This window comes from Taeniopygia guttata, chromosome 7 (genome assembly GCF_048771995.1).
Source record: "Taeniopygia guttata chromosome 7, bTaeGut7.mat, whole genome shotgun sequence".
In the NCBI taxonomy this organism is placed as follows: Eukaryota; Metazoa; Chordata; class Aves; order Passeriformes; family Estrildidae; genus Taeniopygia; species Taeniopygia guttata.
Genome location: NC_133032.1, coordinates 38,709,132 through 38,727,728, shown reverse-complemented (window position 1 = coordinate 38,727,728; position 18,597 = coordinate 38,709,132). Strand labels below are relative to the sequence as shown.

The following is an 18,597-nucleotide window of genomic DNA, read 5'->3' as shown; positions in this document are numbered from 1 at the left end:
TACCTACATCTCAGTGGATTTCTATCTGTAAATTTGTGGGAATCCAGGGCTTCCCTCTGGCTGCCCTGGCAGGTCTGGGACCCTGGCAGGGGTCAGGAACCCCCCTGGACAGAGCCCCCAGAGACACTGTCTGTGATCTCTGTCCATGGAAAAGAGTTTTCAATCTTACAGGGTGAATTACCAGCTCTGAGTGTTTGATATAAGTAATAATTAAGTGTGGCACAGGTGCAAAAGTAAAATTTTAGATTTCTAGATTAGGGGTTCAGAGGGGACAAGATGGAGGAAATTGGGTGTGTCTTGTCCTTTTTCTCCTTCTTCATGCCCTCCATGTTTCACTGTGGTGTTGGCATTTTTCTGTTGGTTCAGGCTGGGGACACACTGTCCAACGTAGGTGACAGATATTGGCACGTTATTGTAAATCCAGCACAGGTAGTTTGTGGTATTTAATGTTTGTACCATCCCACTGAGGGCAGAGCCCCACACGCTGCCCTGCAGGACAGAGCTGCGGCAGGGCAGCAGAACATGTTAGAGATAAACAGAATAAACAACCTTGAAACAGCACAGACCAATTATGGCTTCTGCTTTGGCAGCGGGGCTGACAGACAGAGACTTTTACAATCTCGGAATCATCAATACCCACAGATTCCAACATAAATTCTCACTGTGTCTCCCAGCACCCAGGAGGAGGTGCAGCTGCAGCTGCAGGCGCTCACCCACCTCTGGTGGCTGCATCCAGGGCACAGCCGCAGCCCGTGGCTCCCCCGCCGATGACCAGCACGTCGAACTCCTCGCCGCTCTGCAGGGCCAGCAGCTGCTGCTCCCTCGTGGGGAGATGGTCCTTCCTCACTGGGGCACCCTCTGCAGCCTGCACCTGCACCAGGGCACCCTGCAGAGAGAACACAGCCTGTGAGACTCCCTTTGGTCTGTACACACAGCCCCCAGCACAGCCTCTTCTGGAGCCACAAAGGCAAACTCACTCATTCCCAGTGCTCCCCCACATTTAGCAATCATATCGTATTGAACGCTGAGGAGCAAACAGTTCTAAAGCCATGAAGTGCTGCCACACCTTTACTTCACCTTGCCCACCTCAGTGTAACACTGCACTGAGCATTACTACCTGTATTCATTACTTCCAGCAGCTCCCAAATGTTACAGGATGCTGTCATTACTTTAATAAACATTACAAAGGAAGGATTTTAATTAGCAGACACATGGCTGAGCTCTGGACTCTGTACCAAAAACTTCACCACAGCCAAGGACGCTGAGCTGAGTGTACATTTTACACCTCATGCAGCGGCATTAATCCAAGCTCAAGTTTAATGAGGTTCAGGAGTGATGTGATTGTAAGTGCAGTGCCCTGAAACACCAAAGAAACTCTAATTTCACCTCCTTTTTGAGAAGCTTCTAAGCAATGCAGTTTCTGTCCTACAGCTGGTTAAAATACAATGTCCAAGTGACAAAGCTCAACAAGGTGGCAGTTTCCAGGCAAGGTCCCATTTTCCTGGAACGGCCCTGGGAATCCCTTTGGGCTGATATTCCCAGAGCCAGTGATGCTGTCTTTGGGCTGGTGCTCAGTCACCTACCAGGGACCATGGCCTAAGTGGGAAGGGTTTCAGCAGTCTCTAAAGGCTCACTGCTGTTAACATCAGCTTAAGCTGAATTCTAAGCATTTCCAGACTTTCTTGAGAATTATAAACACTTTGAACACCAGCAAAACCTGTTTAACCCTAATTTAAGACCTAATTCAGGCCCAGTCTCCAGGCCAAATGGCAGACTTAACTATGCAGAATAGCTTCTGCCCAGATCTCCCAGACAGGAAAGAGCAGACTAATAAAAATTCAAGTGACAAACCACAGAAACTCCTTTCCAGCCAAGCACAAAAACCCTCAGTTCAGATTATATGGTGCATGCAGCCTAAATATTTTTGTTCAGAATTATTTGCTCATTCCTCAGCAGTATCATGATTTAAATGCATTAGTTCTGTGTCCCTCCCTCCACCACAGAGCTGAAAATAAAATCTAAAAACTAGTAGCCATGACTCAAGGAAGTGCATATTCCAAAGATAATTAATGGCCACGTTCACCCTGCAATCAGGGATGATACTGACTGTAATGCAAGGAGCTCATGAAAATCACTTAGGACAGCAGCAACCACTGTCACTGCTGTGTGGTACAATGCAATCCATGGGGAAATCGGGCTGGAGAGAGTCCTCCACCTCATCCTGAGGGTCTACTGAGGTCCTGGAGCTGCTCCAGGGCTGGAGCCCTCTGCTCTGGAGCCAGCCTGGGAGAGCTCAGAGCCCCGGGAATGTTCCCCTGGAGAAGGGAAGGATCCAGGCAGAGCTCAGAGCCCCGGGAATGTTCCCCTGGAGAAGGGAAGGATCCAGGCAGAGCTCAGAGCCCTGGGAATGTTCCCCTGGAGAAGGGAAGGATCCAGGCAGAGCTCAGAGCCCCGGGAATGTTCCCCTGGAGAAGGGAAGGATCCAGGCAGAGCTCAGAGCCCCGGGAATGTTCCCCTGGAGAAGGGAAGGATCCAGGCAGAGCTCAGAGCCCCGGGAATGTTCCCCTGGAGAAGGGAAGGATCCAGGCAGAGCTCAGAGCCCCGGGAATGTTCCCCTGGAGAAGGGAAGGATCCAGGCAGAGCTCAGAGCCCCGGGAATGTTCCCCTGGAGAAGGGAAGGATCCAGGCAGAGCTCAGAGCCCTGGGAATGTTCCCCTGGAGAAGGGAAGGATCCAGGCAGAGCTCAGAGCCCCGGGAATGTTCCCCTGGAGAAGGGAAGGATCCAGGCAGAGCTCAGAGCCCCTGGCAGGGCCTGAAGGGCTCCAGGAGAGCTGGAGAGGGACTGGGGTCAAGAAAGAAAAAAACAAGGCTTATAACAAATCCCAGTTTTTCCCAAGCATGGTGTCCCAGCCCATGTGGGGCACCGGGAGCTGCAGGGAGCGCTCCCCCAGCTGTGCCAGCTGTGCCAGCTGTGCCAGCCCAGCCCCAGCTGCAAACACAGCAAACTCTGCCCATTTACCAGTGCCCACAGGCAGAGCAGCCCCAAACACGGCACTCGGGGGCTGGGAGCAGAGAGGTGAGCCCCGAAGAGCCCCCAGATCACCGGAGCAGGGACAACGTCTGGGAGCTTCAAAGGAACCCAGCTGCCCCTTATCCTTCTGGCCATGGAATTCTGCCTGTCCCCACGTCCTCCTGCCTCCTGCCCTGCTCTCTCGCTGGCCCTGGCTGCTCTAGCACTGCTATAAAACTTTTATATCCCCAAAGTACAATAAAAACATAATAGAATCCCAGAAGGGTTTGGGTTGGAAGGGACTTTAAAGGCCACCCTGGCACTGCCAGACAGCAGTGGCAAGCAGGAAATTGGGAACACTAAAAACATCCTATCTTGTACGTGTTTTGGCTGATCAAGCTCAGCCACATCAGCTTTCACCACCTCTAGAGAAGGAAAATCCCCACCTCCAAATTTAATTTGCACTACATTTCCTGAGACATTTCCAAGCCTACTACTTAACTTCAGGAAAATAACAGAACACCAGAAAAGAGAGATTTGGAGTTCAAGAAATACTGGCATCAGGTGGGTTTGACTCCATGTCTAGGTTTGTTTTTAAACCCATTATTTACAACAAATGGCTCCTAGCAGAGCCCAGAGCAGAGTCCCCAGCATCCAGCCCCTGCTATAGCCAGAGTGTGGAGATTAGCCCTGGAATATAAGCAGAGTGATTAGTACCAGGAATTGATATAGATATGATGCATCTTGCTGTCAATTAAATGGGGGAGTGAAGAAAAGCTGCACACAGGGATTCCATCTGCAGTAACGTGATTAGTTTGGCAGTGAACAAGTGTGTTTACTGAAATAGGCAATTGCTGTTTATATCTACAATTTCTCAGGCAAGAGTTCCCTGAATGGTTTTGATTACACTCTTAGTGAGAGGAATTTAGTTTGGCAGTTTGAATTTAATCATCAAGTTATAAAGTGATCTAGTAATCCATAATCCAGTGCTCTTGTTAATTTGCTACTGTAAATCTCCAGGTAGGTTTGCAGAGTCAAATTCATCATCCTTATTCATTTAAACAACAAAATGCAGTAATTAGAACTCCCCAAAGCAGGCCCCGATGCATTATCATATTATCACACTATTGGATTCACCTTGCTGAGCAATTTCTACTGACCAACAACGCACTCACACACCAGGAAGAGCAGGACTGGGAAAGGACAGCAGAATCCTACAACTCCAACCCACAGCACTGCCTTTCCCCTTAGTGGTCCTGAGGGGAGAGGTCTCCAGTTCTGGCAGACCCCAGAACTCCCTGTCTCACACCAGCCTGCTGAGGCTGATGCATGAAATACAGCCCCAAACCAGAATGCAGCAATGCAGCCGGGAAGCTGGAGGATGTGGTACTGCCAGCTCTGTGTCCCATCAGCGCTGGGAGTGCTGGTGAAACAGCCAGCAGGGGCTCACTGTGCCACCTGGGCCCTGCAGGTGCCTTTGTTCCAGGCCAAACCACAGAATCCCAGACTGGTTTGGGTGGGAAGGGACATTAAAGCACCCAGTGCCACCCCTGCCATGGCAGGGACACCCCCACTGTCCCAGGGTGCTCCAGCCCTGTCCAACATGACTTTGGGCACTGCCAGGGATCCAGGGGCAGGGCTGGAATCAGCTTTAAGGCTCCTTCCAATCCCTACTGTGATGGGACTCAATGACTCAATTCCAGTTGCATAAATGTGACCCAAAACGTCCACAGATGCGTGTGCACAGAAAGATTAGTTGGGATAAAAGCACAAGTGGTTCTGTGATTTTGACACCATGATCACGCTCTGTAAAACATGGGGTTGAATCTGTTTCTGGAAGCTCATAGTGGCCATCCATCCCCAGAAAAGAGGAATTCCCTGAATTCTGGAGTACTGCAGACAAAATACAACAGGTGAGCACTCCAGGTGACTTTTCTCTTCTAGCTTCTCTTATTTAGCAGTCCTAAAAGCTGCAGCTGCCATTTCTGACAGTAATGAAGCCAGGCTGTAAAACCCTGGGATAAAGACTCTAGAGGGAACATTACCAGCTTGGAGCAAGGCAGGCAGCCCGATGGGGAGCTGACTTGAAATGCTGGGGTTTGTTTTCTGCAACAGTATCTGAAGCCATAAGAATCCTGCCTCATCTACTTCCCAGCTTGGCTCCCCAGAAATGACTCATCTCATTCCCAGCTGCTCCTCCTCCTCCTCCCCACAGAAAGGGCCAGAGAAGGGATTTAAAGACCGTTGTGGATGTGGCACCTGGGGACATGGATCATGGTGGCCTTGGCAGTGCTGGGGGAATGGTCGGACTGGGAGTCTTGGAGGAATTTACCACCCCAAACAAGTGCATGGTGCAATGACCAATTAGGGAGCTCAAGAGCACAGCCACTGCAGCCCTGCTGGGAGGAGCAGACACCCAGGGGAATCTGCTGTCTCCAGCAGCAAGGTGAGGCATGCCCCCTCGCCTGGCACAGCCCTGCAGGGCCCACCAGAGGCCACAGGAGCTGCCCCACGCCTGCCCTGGCACAGCTCCTGTCCCCAGCCCCAGGGACCTGCCCCTGCCCCACACCTGCCCTGGCACAGCTCCTGTCCCAGCCCCAGGGAGCTGCCCCACACCTGCCTTGGCACAGCTCCTGTCCCAGCCCCAGGAACCCACCAGGAGCTGCCCCACGCCTGCCCTGGCACAGCTCCTGTCCCCAGCCCCAGGGAGCTGCCCCACACCTGCCCTGGCACAGCTCCTGTCCCCAGCCCCAGGAACCCACCAGGAGCTGCCCCACACCTGCCCTGGCACAGCTCCTGTCCCAGCCCCAGGAGCTGCCCCACGCCTGCCTTGGCACAGCTCCTGTCCCCAGCCCCAGGAACCTGCCCCTGCCCCACGCCTGCCTTGGCACAGCTCCTGTCTCAGCCCCAGGGAGCTGCCCCACGCCTGCCCTGGCACAGCTCCTGTCCCCAGCCCCAGGAACCCACCAGGAACTGCCCCACGCCTGCCCTGGCACAGCTCCTGTCCCCAGCCCCAGGAACCCACCGGGAGCTGCCCCACGCCTGCCCTGGCACAGCTCCTGTCCCCAGCCCCAGGGAGCTGCCCCACACTTGCCCTGGCACAGCTCCTGTCTCAGCCCCAGAGAGCTGCCCCACGCCTGCCTTAGCACAGCTCCTCTCCCCAGCCCCAGGAACCCACCAGGAGCTGCCCCACACCTGCCCTGGCACAGCTCCTGTCCCAGCCCCAGGGAGCTGCCCCACGCCTGCCCTGGCACAGCTCCTGTCCCAGCCCCAGGAGCCCACCAGGAGCTGGTACCAGCGCTGTGCTGAGGATGGGCTGCTCAGAGGTAGTGCTGGTGCTTTCCCTTCCAGCTCCTCAGCTTGAAAACATTCTGCAGGCAGTGCTTTTACTTCAGTCAGGTCTTTCCACTCCTCCTGCAACTAAGTAAAGCCCCCAGTGGCAGCCAAAGGTCATTTTTTTTAAACTATTTGTACAAGCCTGACATATGCTGTGACAGATTTTAAGTTTCCTATTTTATCAAAAATCATAATTAATACTTACGTGTTTGTTTCTATACTGAGAAAAATGAGAGAGGCCAAAAACTGTTGCTATGGCACCTCCTCCAATGAGAGCAGTTCCTTTCACTGCCTTCTGAAATGCCATTTTTTACTGGAAGAAAAGAAGATAAAAATTAATTGGCAGTTTTACCATGTCAGGATCTGGTACACGCAGAATAAACTATTTGAAGGAAGTAATGACAATGTTGTGACAAGTTGAAATTTAGGGTAGCAATGTTTTAATTAGAGATTTTCACTGCAATATTAGTAACTTCTAAACAAAGTCTAGACAGAGGCAAGCCAGAGCGCTCTGGTGTTTGCTGAGAAAGCTGAAGGATGGAAGAGTATTTAGGTCAGAGTAGATACACACAGCCCACAGTGACCCTGAGTATGTGACAGGTACTGCCAGTCCCACGGAAAGGCAGACCAGGAGCAGCCTGTCCGCGGTCCCAGGGCCAGCAAACCCTCACCCCAGGAGCACAGCAGAGCAGGGCAGCTGCACACACTCCTGCAGCTCCCTGCCCGTCCCATGCATGCCCTGTGCAGTCCCTGCAGCCTTGCAGGCAGGAGCTGCCCGAGCCCAGCCCGTCCTACCCGGGGCGCAGCAGCAGCAGCAGCGCAGCGAGACGCAGAGTGCACACAGGGACAGCACGGAGCGCCTTACCACCCAGCCCAGGGCTTTGAACCAGCCCTATGTGGGTCAGGCAGACTCTTAACAGGCCCAGGGTGCGCTCCTGAATGACAAATTTCCACGGGACTGACCGGAATGCTAAGCAGGCCCAGCCCGCTCCGTCCTCCCCGGCACCTTGGGGACAACATCCACCCATCTGGGGACACCCCCACACGGGCACACCCATCCTGGCCACACTGCCTGGCAGCCCCAGGCAGGGATTTGGCACCAGCAAGGCCTAAAGCAGGGGCAGAGCGTGTGTGCAGCCCTGCGCCAACGCCGCAGCACCAGCGATGCAGCATCAACGGCGAGGAGCAGGGAGCGCCCAGGGCCAGGCTGGGCACAGCGGCACTGGCAGCCTCCATGGGGTCTGTCAGCTCACCAACACACACACCAGGGCTGGCAGGACACTGACACACACACCAAGGCTGGCAGGACATGAACACACACCAGGGCTGGCAGCACACCAACACACACCAGGGCTGCCAGGACACCAACACACACCACGGCACGTCACTGAACTGCTCCTGTACCTGCACACGCTGTACATGGAACCATGGTGCCAGGCTGGAACGCCTCAAAGGAAGGAATTCCTCCCTGGGAGGGTGGCCAGGCCCTGGCACAGGGTGCCCTGAGATCCCTGGAGGTGCCCAAGGCCAGGTAGGACAGGGCTTGCAGCAGCCTGGCACAGCGGGAGGTGTCCCTGCTCACGGAATGAGATGAGTTCTGAAGTCCCTCCCAATCCAGACCTTGGCCTCGTTCCCTGAGCACCTTTCCTGCAGCACACTCAGTGTGGGGGACATTCCCCACACAATTTCTGGTGCAGGCATTTGATGCAGAGCGGTTTTGTGTACAAACTGTGTCAGGGATCATGTACAGAAGGCCATGACTTGCAGCTTCCCACAAGTTTTTCCAAAGAGGGGCATTTATGCTCTTGGAGACTCCCACCATGACTGCCTTTCTTGTATCACATTTTCCATTTACTTCTTACTGTGGTCACAAAAAAAAAGATCAGCTTCATCTTTCCTTTGTGCTGGAAGGAGTGAAGGGAAAGGTGACAGGCAAACCCCAGCAAAGAAAGCTCCAGGGAGGTCCAGCCTCAAACACCACAGCACCTCTGTGAAAACAGAGAGGAAGACCATGGGCAGTCAGAAAGTTGTATCACAAGGTGGAATCCGGGAAAGTACAGGAGTTGGAAGAGCAGCTGGAACATCAGCTCAGGAACATTCAGGAGAGCTCAGAACTGGAAGAGCAGCTGGAACATCCAGGAGAGCTCAGGAACATCTAGGAGAGCTCAGAACTGGAAGAGCAGCTGGAACATCCAGAAGGAGCAGCTGGAACATCCAGGAGAGCTCAGGAACATCCAGGAGAGCTCAGAACTGGAAGAGCAGCTCGAACATCCAGGAGAGCTCAGAGCAGCTGGAACATTCAGGAGAGCTCAGAACTGAAGAGCAGCTGGAACATCCAGGAGAGCTCAGAGCAGCTGGAACATCCAGGAGAGCTCAGGAACATCCAGGAGAGCTCAGAGCAGCTGGAACATTGCCGTGGCCATCCCCACTGAAGGAGCTCAGGTGGCAGCACCCTCCAAGTGCCAGTGCCAGAACACTACATTCCAGGGAGCTGAGAAGGAACAAATCAGCATCTCACACGTCTGCAGAGGTGCTGCCTTGCAGGAAGACAAAGGGAAGCGTGCCCTTTCCATGCTCTATGAGCTCAGGAGGAAGGCTGATGGCTGAAGCACAGTCCCTGCTCAGAACCAGGGTTCGTGCAAGCACAGACAACACTCAGCCCTGCTTCTTGTCCCCTGGCTTGGACCTCTCCTGAGACTTCATTTTGGACAGCAGGGACACACCTGCCAGTTACAGCATTCCTTTCCATGAATTCGAGCACAAGGAACACAAACCACTGATGGAGCTCAGTGACTGCCACCTGAGCCCAGTGCTCCAGCCAGCTGAAGGGACACTAGACATGCCACAGGGCACACTGGCAGGGAGCATCTCTAAAGCCAGAAAGGACTGGTGGCTCCGTGCAGAGGATTGCTGGCCTCAGGGCTCCCTGCTCCTTGCCCTGGGCCGTGCTGAATTAGCTCTCCCCAGAGCTGAGAGCCGATTACAGACAATTCTCCCGAGAAAGGAACTCTCCCAGCAGACCGGCTGCTCAAATTGCCACATCAATCTTGCTCACCACCCCTAAGAGAAGCTTATTCAGGAGAGAAAGGAAAAAAGGGCTTAGCATAAACCACTCCAGCACAAAGCCAGACAGGCATTCCAACCAGACTGCGCTTTCACACCTGGAACAGCTCAATTGCATCTGGGGAACCACGAGGCCACATCTGTGAGGTGGGGGTGGAAGTGTTTGGATGGGGCTGGGCGAGCTCAGAGCATTGCAGCTGGGCACCAGGCTGCCCCAGGCTCTGCCCCGGCATGGCACAGCCCCGGTGCCTCCCAAAGGGAACGGCCCTGCAGGCAGCAAACGGCACACAAGGTCTGTGTGGAAAGGAGGACGACCTGACCACTGCCTGGGTGGCCACAGGGAAAGGAGAGGAGAAGCTCTGATCAGATGCTGCTGGGCTTTTCCCCAGCTCTGTCCCTGCTGAGGAAGGCTGCTGCCAGCTCTGAGCAGGATGCACCCGAGTGCAGGTGAAAGGAGAAGGGATGCAGTCCATGTGCTGCCCACCAAGGCTGCACCAGGGAAGAGCCCTCACACACAAACCCCTCCTCTTTCATCAGCAGGTACTGAAACCTGCCTCTCTTCCGAGCTGAGATCAATAGCTTGTGACAGAAATGGGATTTTATTTTAATGAAAATTATAATAGCAACCAGCATGAGAAGCACTGCAGTCAGGAATGTCATCTTTCCATCACGCAAATATTCTGAATCACCTTTAAAAGCGGCTCAGAGTGTTTTAGTGCTGTCAGTGCCATCTGACACAGTAAATCTGCATGTTAAGCCTTACCCTTGATTTCAATAGAAGCCATAAATGGCACCTTTGGACCCATGGCCTCACCTGGAGGGTGGGCTGAAGTCCCTGACAGGCTCTAGAACAAGCTGTGGCAGGAGCAGGAGCCCTTGGCTGGCGTGGGCAGCGCCAGGAGCACGTCACAAGGAGTAGCTAGTGCATAGAGTGATCTGTCCAAGGAGTTCAATAACCCCAGGGAACAGTTCCTGGGAACAGCTGAGCGCTGCTGAAGATTCAGAGGGACATTAGCTCCAACTGCTATTAAAGGACTCATGATAAGAAGAAACAGACTTTAAACTTAAAAGGACACAAAGGGGCGGGGAGAGCAGTCTACACAAAATGGAAACTACACAAAAGATTTATCAGCACAAGTTCCTGCTTTCAATTTCCAAAAGTTAATACAAACCCTAGTCACAGTAGGAAGTCCTTGGTGCCTTCCTTAACCATTAGTCACTCTCACTCGGGCTACAGGAACATGAACAGCCTCCTCCAGAGGAGTCTCCCACCCCAGACCCAGGCTGGTGACCAGCTCCCCGCCTCGGTGAGGTCCCCAGGTGACCCTCCCTCCCCAGGTATCAGACCTGGACCTGCTGCGTCAGAGGTAATTGTCCACTTCAGCAATTAATGCACCCCTTCCACTGCTTTGCTTCCACCCCAACACCCTGCAAGGTACCACTTACACCCTGGTTTTTAACGAAGGGACTCCAACAGCCGTGGCTCTGCACAGCGCGTCCCTCATGACAAACCTCTGCCACCCGAGCCCTCGCCAGGCTGGCACAGCTCCTGGCAGTGACCTGTCCCCCTTACTTCCCGGCTGCCCACTATTGTATGGATGTTCCTGGGCGTTGTGCAACCCATCCCACCCGAGGCAGCGCTGCTCTGCTCAGGTACTTCTAACCACAGAGGTACGGGGCTGGGGCTGCCAGCCCGTGGCCAGAGCTGGGGGAAGAATGAAAGGCCAGAGGGAAGGGGAAGGGTGGGAGCCCAGCCCCACACCATGAGCTGGAGAGCGGAGCGGGATGCGTGCTGCAGCAGAAGTGGGGCACAGATGGATGGAGGCACTGCAGCCCGTGGCCAGGGCTGGGGGAAGAATGAAAGGCAAGAGGGAAGGGGAAGGGTGGGAGCCCAGCCCCACACCATGAGCTGGAGAGCGGAGCGGGATGCGTGCTGCGGCAGAAGTGGGGCACAGATGGATGGAGGCGCCGCAGCAGTGAGAGCGCTGCCATCAGACACGGCTCTGGGACGCACAGCCGGGAAATTGGGAGGAGAAACCCAATCTGTTGTGTTGCACATCCCTGTGCCTTGCGAGGCCATTACCATGGAATCCGGGCGCTTCGCATTCCACTGACAACGAACACGTCTAATAAAGTGACTCACTCCGTGCAAGGCTTAAAAATAGAAAACTTATAATCATCTCCACTACGCTTTGCATAACTTGCCATTGGCGCAGGAACGTTGTCTAATCCCTTCCTTCCCAAAGCTCCTCAGGTAAGTTTGGGATGATGAGAGGCTGATGTCCCTCCGGGCTGAGCTGAGTCCTGCCTCTCCAAAGAGCTGCAGTGCTACCCCAGCCGCCTCCAATGCAGCTCCCATGCCTCTGCAGGACTGCCCCAAGGTGGCCACGGTGACAGCAGCAGCCAGGCCGGTTAAGCTCTGACTGGGGCTGCTTTCAGCCTGTAAAGCCCTACTGCTGTTCCCGGCAGTTTCAGGTTGTGGCAATGCAGGAACAAGGAAAAGGGGATGTAGCCAGAAAATAGCCCAGTTGTAGCACCCTCTTAAGCAGGTCATCTAGCAAGCTGTCTCTGTGTGCCTTGGATGTCACCTTAACCAAAGCAGCTGGAAAGAAACTGAATAAAGCTTAACCCAGCCCGAGCTGGAGATGTTTCCCCTGCAAGGCAGATCTCTGGTGAGGAACAGACCCCAAGGGAGGGTTCCAGAGGGTCCCACCACGGCTGACACAGCACCGACACAGCACGAACACATCCACCCTAACCCTAACCCTAACCCTAACCCAAACCCTAACCCTAACCCAAACCCTAACCCTAACCCTAACCCTAACCCAACCCCCTGGAGCCTCCCTGCCCACTCTGGGCTCCCCAACACAAGGTAGGCACCACAATTAAAGTCATTATCCAAGACCACCTCTCCAGGCAAGCACAGGAACACAACCTGCGTACCCAGACAGCTCACAGGGTCACCTCACAGCTGTGTAAGTCCTGCACACAGATTTTAAACTCCCAATCCCCCAGGCCACCCTGTGCTGGTAAGTGGAAGCCAAGCAGCACTTCACCATATGGGGAAAGTCCTTCCCATGCTCCAGTACAGGCAACCAGCTCGGCTCTCAAGCCCAAAAGTGGTCTCAGCACTTGTCAGGCACAAAAACAAAGGAGAAACAAAGCAGAAAATAGGTATCTTATCCTCATTCCTCCTCTTGGTCCTACTGCTTCCAACTACTTCATCTGCCTTCTGCACTCAGACACCAAGATATTCCCACCTACTTCAGATGACAGAACAACTGCTGTGAACTCTGTCCCACCAGGAACAAACTTTTTTAGCTCCTCTTTCAAGTGTCCAGTGTTTCGATTTAAGCCTAACCACTTCTTTTTCTTCTGCTTCATTACCCTCCCACTTTACAGATGATGAGGGGAAAAGTCCTCCGTGTAAATCCTTCTTGGAATTTCAATGGCAAGAGTCTTGCCACAGATACCAGCATGCTTCTGGGAATGAGGCAACACTGAGACAGGGATGGCTGCAATCCCAACAACTGGATCTAAGGACCAACAGGAATACAAAGAAACTCCAATGTCATAGACATTTTGAGCGTTCCCAGCATACAAACATCACAATATACTTACCAAGTTCTAGATGAAAGTATTTCAATTCCCTCCTGTCCTGCTGGAAGGAGTGGGAAGCCTGATCTCCTGCCCGATCACTAACTAATGTGTGCAGGACGATTTCCATACTTTTGTGTTCTTGTGTCAATGTTTTTTTCACTTAAACTTCTCCAATAGTCACTCTTGCTTTCAGTGTTGGTGAGGGTTCATATCAACCATCAACCACACACGCAATACAATGACTGTAAGCCAGTTACTCCCACTAGAAAGAAATGCTCTTGTCAGATATGGTTAATTTATAGCTGTTTCCCATATTTTTTAAATATTCTTCATTCCCCTCATTTTTAATGTGGATATTTGAATAGACAGTCTGCCAGTTCAACTTGATCCCAGTGCTGGTTCTTCCTTCCACTCCCTAGCCAAAGACTCAAGGAGCAGGGGTTAGAAAACAAGGTGCTTTGCTTTTTACAAGACTGGACATATACCTGCACACACAAACAGGAACCTGCTCAAAAAATAGCTACAAACTAGGTGAATACTTAGGTGTGGCCAGGAAGTAGCCTAGTTTTACATCCTGGGATACAGATTGAGACCTGATAGCACATGCAAATCTAATCCTGGAGGAGGAGCCTGCGTTCAGAATCGCTCTGAAATCACAATCAACGCTTCGTTTGAGAAGCATTTCAAAGCAAATAAAAGCACCCAGTCCAAGACTTTGGACTCCATCCACAGCATCTGGCTGTGATTCGGGGTGAGTTCACCTGGAAAGCCCTGGAGACAGAGCTACATGCTCGCTCTCAGAAAGAGCCATTTAGGGATATGGAATGTTTCCAAAATCAATACTGTGGTGTTGTGGAAGAGGTCTGATTACAAACTGCCTGTTCCTTACGTAACAAAAGCTGTTTCCTGAAGTGAAGCTTTTGGGAAGAAATCGGCTGCATCTACATTACCAAGAGGTAATTAGTGGAGCCCTAGAGCCCAACAGCTGCTGCTGCAAACAGCTCTGTGGTCTCTGTCCCACAGTGTTTACCCCAAATGGCTCAAGTCTGAGCCACAAGCACCCACGGAGCAGTGGAAGTGCAGGAATCCTTCCTTCCTTCCTTAAAGGGTCATCTTCCATGTCTGTCTCACTTGCTCCAGCTTTCTTTTTCCACCCTTTAATTTTTATTTCACGGAATCCCCAGGAACACCGAGGTTGGGAAAGCCCTCTAAGGTCAAGGAGTCTGAGCTGTGCCCAGTCCTCATCTTGTCCTCTTGTCAGAGCCCTGAGTGCCACCTCCAGAATTCCTGGGACACCTCCAGGGATGGGCACTCCAACCCTCCCTGGGCAGTGCCAATCCCTGAGCCCCTTTCCATGGGGAAATTCCTGCTGGTTCCACCCTGAGCTCCCCTGGGCCAGCCTGAGGCTGTTCCCTCTCCTCCTGGCCCTGTTCCCTGGAGCAGAGCCCAGCCTGTTCCCGTTTCCCACCTTGCCATGGTGTCCCTTGCCCAGTGGGTCCCAGGAGGGTGGCAGGGACAGGGATCAGCACCCTGGTGCTCACACCCTGCGCTCCCAGCAGCTGCAGGAGCACACCCACCATGACACAGCTAATCCCTGCAAAAACCCAGGGGCCAACTACAACCACGAGGCCAAGGACATACCCTGGCTGAGTTCATCTGTACAGCCAGGCTGGCAGAGCCCTGGTTGAGACTGAGGGTACCCAGCCTGTAAAAAGGCAAAACAACTCCCCAGGTCCCATCTGCCAGCACACAAACAAGCACCAGCACAAGGAAGATATTGCCTAACTGAGCTACTTGCAAATGCCAAGCCCTGTTTTGAAACCATCAACTATGAGTGGAAGGTAAAAGTCACAACTGCAAACTGACAGAAGAAAACCCACATTTCTTTCAAATGTTTGCTAAACCTTGTAGAGACTTGTGTGGAGACAAAGCAGGCAGCAGCAAGGAACCCGTAGGAGCTGTCCTTTGGAAAACTGCTCTGCACGAATGGCCTCTGCACTGACCACATCCTGCCAGCTCCCTGCATTCCTGTCAGGGACAGCCAGCAGGTAGCAATGGATCTCTAGAGAAAATACTACATCATGCAGCAAGGTCTAGTTCACAACGCTGTTATTATTACTGTGGTCCTGTGCACACACATAATTAAGCAAAATATAGTGTAAACCCATATATATATACAACCAAAGTAATGCTACAAATTAGACACAAGGGGTGTGAATAATCTTTTATGCACACGCGTGTCTAATCAAAACTTCCATCCAACCTCAGACTAAGTAAACTGCAAATGCCTAATGTTAAAATGAATAATATTCTGTTATTGACATTGAAGGGGCAGTACTGGAATTTGCTTTACCTATTAACACAGAAAGATCCTGAACTATCAGACCAAGTCTTTAGTGGCTAATCAGTCACTGCTCATCACTGAAAATTCCTGAAGAACTGTAACCATGAATAAGGGAGGAAAAGAAAAAGGTGGAAAGTAGCAGGGAAGAGAAGAAAATGAAACTCCTTTGGAGGGGTGCAGAGCCCCTGCTTCCCCGCAGCAGGTGAAAGGAGCTGCACACCTGTACTACCTGTACACAGTAACAGGAGAAGTCAAGGAGGGAGTAAATCCGGCTGCTTTTGGACCCAGGCTCTCCACACACACATTCACATCTTTTCCTGCAGAATTAGGCACACAAACATTTACTGCCTGCTCAACAGAGGTAAGAACTCAGAGAAGTTTAGGATACCAAGCAATAGTCCCAAGAGTACAGTCAGCGGAAGTAATAACTTACTTTCATTTTAAAAGGTTCAGTGTATCTACAGCTGTGCTATTTTTACCAAGAATTCAGGGGTTTTTTTTTATAATGGGAGGTGTTACTTCTATCAGCTCCATTGAAGAAAAAGTATATATTTAATGAACCTGTAACCTCCTTTTTTATTATATACAGATACCTACAGGCACACAGCGGCTGTCTGGGACAGGGAGACACTGAGGCTGGACCTCTCGCTGTGGGACATTCTCAGGGAGCACAGGGATGACCCGCACACGGGACAGCTGCCAGGGGCTCTGCACCACTTCTGTAAAACTGCCACACTCTCCTTTTTTTTTTCTATTTTCTTTTTCCCATCCAAAGGCTTAAATAAAACAGGGGGAGGAAGCTGACTGCACTTGGAAGTGAAAGCTGCTGTGTAAGATCATAGAATCGTGGAATCGTTTTGGTTGGAAGGGACCTTAAAGCCCATTTCATCCCACCCCTGCCATGGCAGGGACACCTTCCACTGCCCCAGGTGCTCCAAGCCCCATCCAGCCTGGCCTTGGGCACTGCCAGGGATCCAGAGGCACCCTGTGCCAGGGATCCAGAGGCACCCTGTGCCAGGGCCTGCCCACCCTGCCAGGAAGGATTCCTTCCCCATATCCCATCTACCCATGCTGTTCTCGAGCCTTACACACGGAATGATGAAATCCCAGAACGGTTCGGGTGGAAGAGAGCTTAAAGATGCTCGGGTGCCAGCGCTGCCATGGCTGTGCCCGGCTGCTCCCGGCGCTGTGCAGCTGGCCGGGGCACTGCCAGGCAGCCAGGGCAGCTCTCGGCAGCAGGGCAGGCTGCGGAGCAGGGGCAGGACACGCGGATTTGCGTTTGCGATAAAAGGCAGCGCAGCGCTCACGGCGCGGTCCGGCCGGCCCCGCTCCCTCCATCCGCCCGCTCCGAGCCCGCTCCGACACGAACCCCACGGCACTTACTGCGGGAGCCCCGAGCCCGCGTCCCTCTGCGGGCTGCTGGCGGCCGGCGGCGGGAGACAGCGGCGCGGAGCGAGGGCGGCTCTGTCCCCGCCCGCCCTCCGCCTGCAGCAGCCAGCCAGGCTCCCCGAGCTCCGCCTCGGCCCCGCCGGCACCTCCCCGCCCTGCTCCCGCCCGGGGCCGCGGCTGCCCCGCCGAGGGCCGCGGAGCGCCGCCGCTGCGGCCTGCGCCCGCGGGGAGGGGCCCGCCGCGGCCTCCTCATCCCCGGCCTCGCGTGATGGGGGTCGCCGCCCAGGGCCGCCCCTCTCCGGGGCTGCGCCGGCGGCGCCAGCGGAGGCGGTGCCGGAGGCCTCCGGCCCACGCGTGGGGCCCGGCTGCACCGCCCGCGCGGCTGATGGTGGTCTGCAGCTGTCTGGGTGTCATTTCAAGTCACTAAACAACTGCAAGGATTGGATTTCATGAGTTCTGCAAAGTCAGTGATATTCAGTCACTGGTGATGGGAGCGGTGTTTATCCCAGGAACATCAGTGCTCTTAAAAGGGGCTAAGACCTCGAGGGGCAGCTGGAATTAGTAGATACTCTGGCTTAGAAGCTGTCAACTGAAGAGAAAGATTTGAAAATAAAAGGGAAAAGACCAGAAAATTCGTTGTTTTCTAAGGATGTGGTTTTAGGATGTGTGTTTTTTGGAGCATGTGAGAACGGAAGAAGAATAATTGGGATTAAAAAAAAAAATAAAAAGGAATTTAAATGCAGTTTGTGGCAAATAATTTCAGCATGATCCAACACACACAAGTTCTAGATGAGAATGCCTACTCCATATACATGTTCCAACATGGCACTAGATGTTTCATCCATCTCTAACAAATACTTGTTAGAGCTAGGAATAGGAAAATCCCTTGTCCACCCACCCCTCAAAGTGGTTGTGCACTGTCAGTGTTAATATATGACAAATTTTAATTGATACAGGAATTTATGAGTGCAAAATACATCTATAGCCAGTTTCCAAGTGAACATATTCTGCACCCCAGCACTGCTGTGTCTCATCAACTTTTTCCAGCCTGCAAAATCTTGAAGGGGGTAGAAAATGAGAGCGTTGTGCTACTCTCCTCATAAAGGGAAAGTGAAAACTTCGTAAAGCAATCTCACTTTCCAGGAGAGGTTCTCCCCATCGTCACAGTGCAGCTACCAATAAACAGGGATAGGCTGTTCTCTCCCCTACTTTAGGCTTCTGTTCAACTACTCCAGTCTTTTTATCTTAGTTACTGATTGTTTAAGATTGGGCTTCATAAGTTTGAGGAGTGAAAGTTTTACAAGGTTAAGTAAAAAAATGAGATGCCTTAAAGTACTGAAAAATTCATCTCTCTCAAGTCTGATTTTTATTTAATGCCTGGATGAAAATATTACCTCCACAGTAAGTCTCCGTGCATGTGGCTTGGTCCCCGGGACACCTGCCAAGACAGGAATTTCAGATGCCCGAAATCATGTGCTCAGCAGGTGTAAATTGTGTGCAGGGAGAGTTCACCTTTTGTCCTCAACCCCAGAGGCAGTTTCTCTTCATTAGCAAGGGAAGATGGGGAAAAAGATCATCATGGTTTCCTGACTGCATGCCAAAGTTATGTATCATAAGAAGAAAATCTGTTCGTACGTTCACAAATATGTTTTCTGCTAATCAGTCTTCAGGAAAATGTCTTTGTGAGCAGCCAGGGTGGTGGCAGTGGCAGGAGAGCTGAGACAAAGGGACAGGAGCAGATGCAGAGTTTCTCTGCTGGCATTTTCCAGCAGGATCCCCGGCAGGTCCTGCCGCTGGAAAATGCAGTTCTGGCTGTGGTTTCAGGGCTCCCATCTCGGGCTGCGGGGTGGGTGTA

General features: G+C 52.6%; 1 protein-coding gene across 3 annotated transcripts in view; it reads right to left on the bottom strand.

Annotated features, from left to right (window-relative positions):
- GPD2 (glycerol-3-phosphate dehydrogenase 2) overlaps positions 1 to 16,908 on the bottom strand; it is a 50,591-nt gene extending 33,683 nt beyond the window's left edge. Inside the window, exons 1-3 of one of the 3 annotated variants that reach the window (XM_030278209.4) lie at positions 16,737 to 16,908; positions 6,552 to 6,659; positions 718 to 886 (exon numbers count right to left, since the gene is read on the bottom strand). In XM_030278209.4, coding sequence (XP_030134069.4) covers positions 718 to 886; positions 6,552 to 6,653 — 271 coding nt within the window. In that variant the 5' untranslated portion in view covers positions 6,654 to 6,659; positions 16,737 to 16,908. Of the gene's footprint in view, positions 1 to 717; positions 887 to 6,551; positions 6,660 to 7,141; positions 7,235 to 16,736 lie in introns of those variants that run through there. The other 2 variants (XM_072931791.1, XM_030278210.4) reach the window with 2 other exon arrangements.
- Positions 16,909 to 18,597: the final 1,689 nt, after the last annotated feature.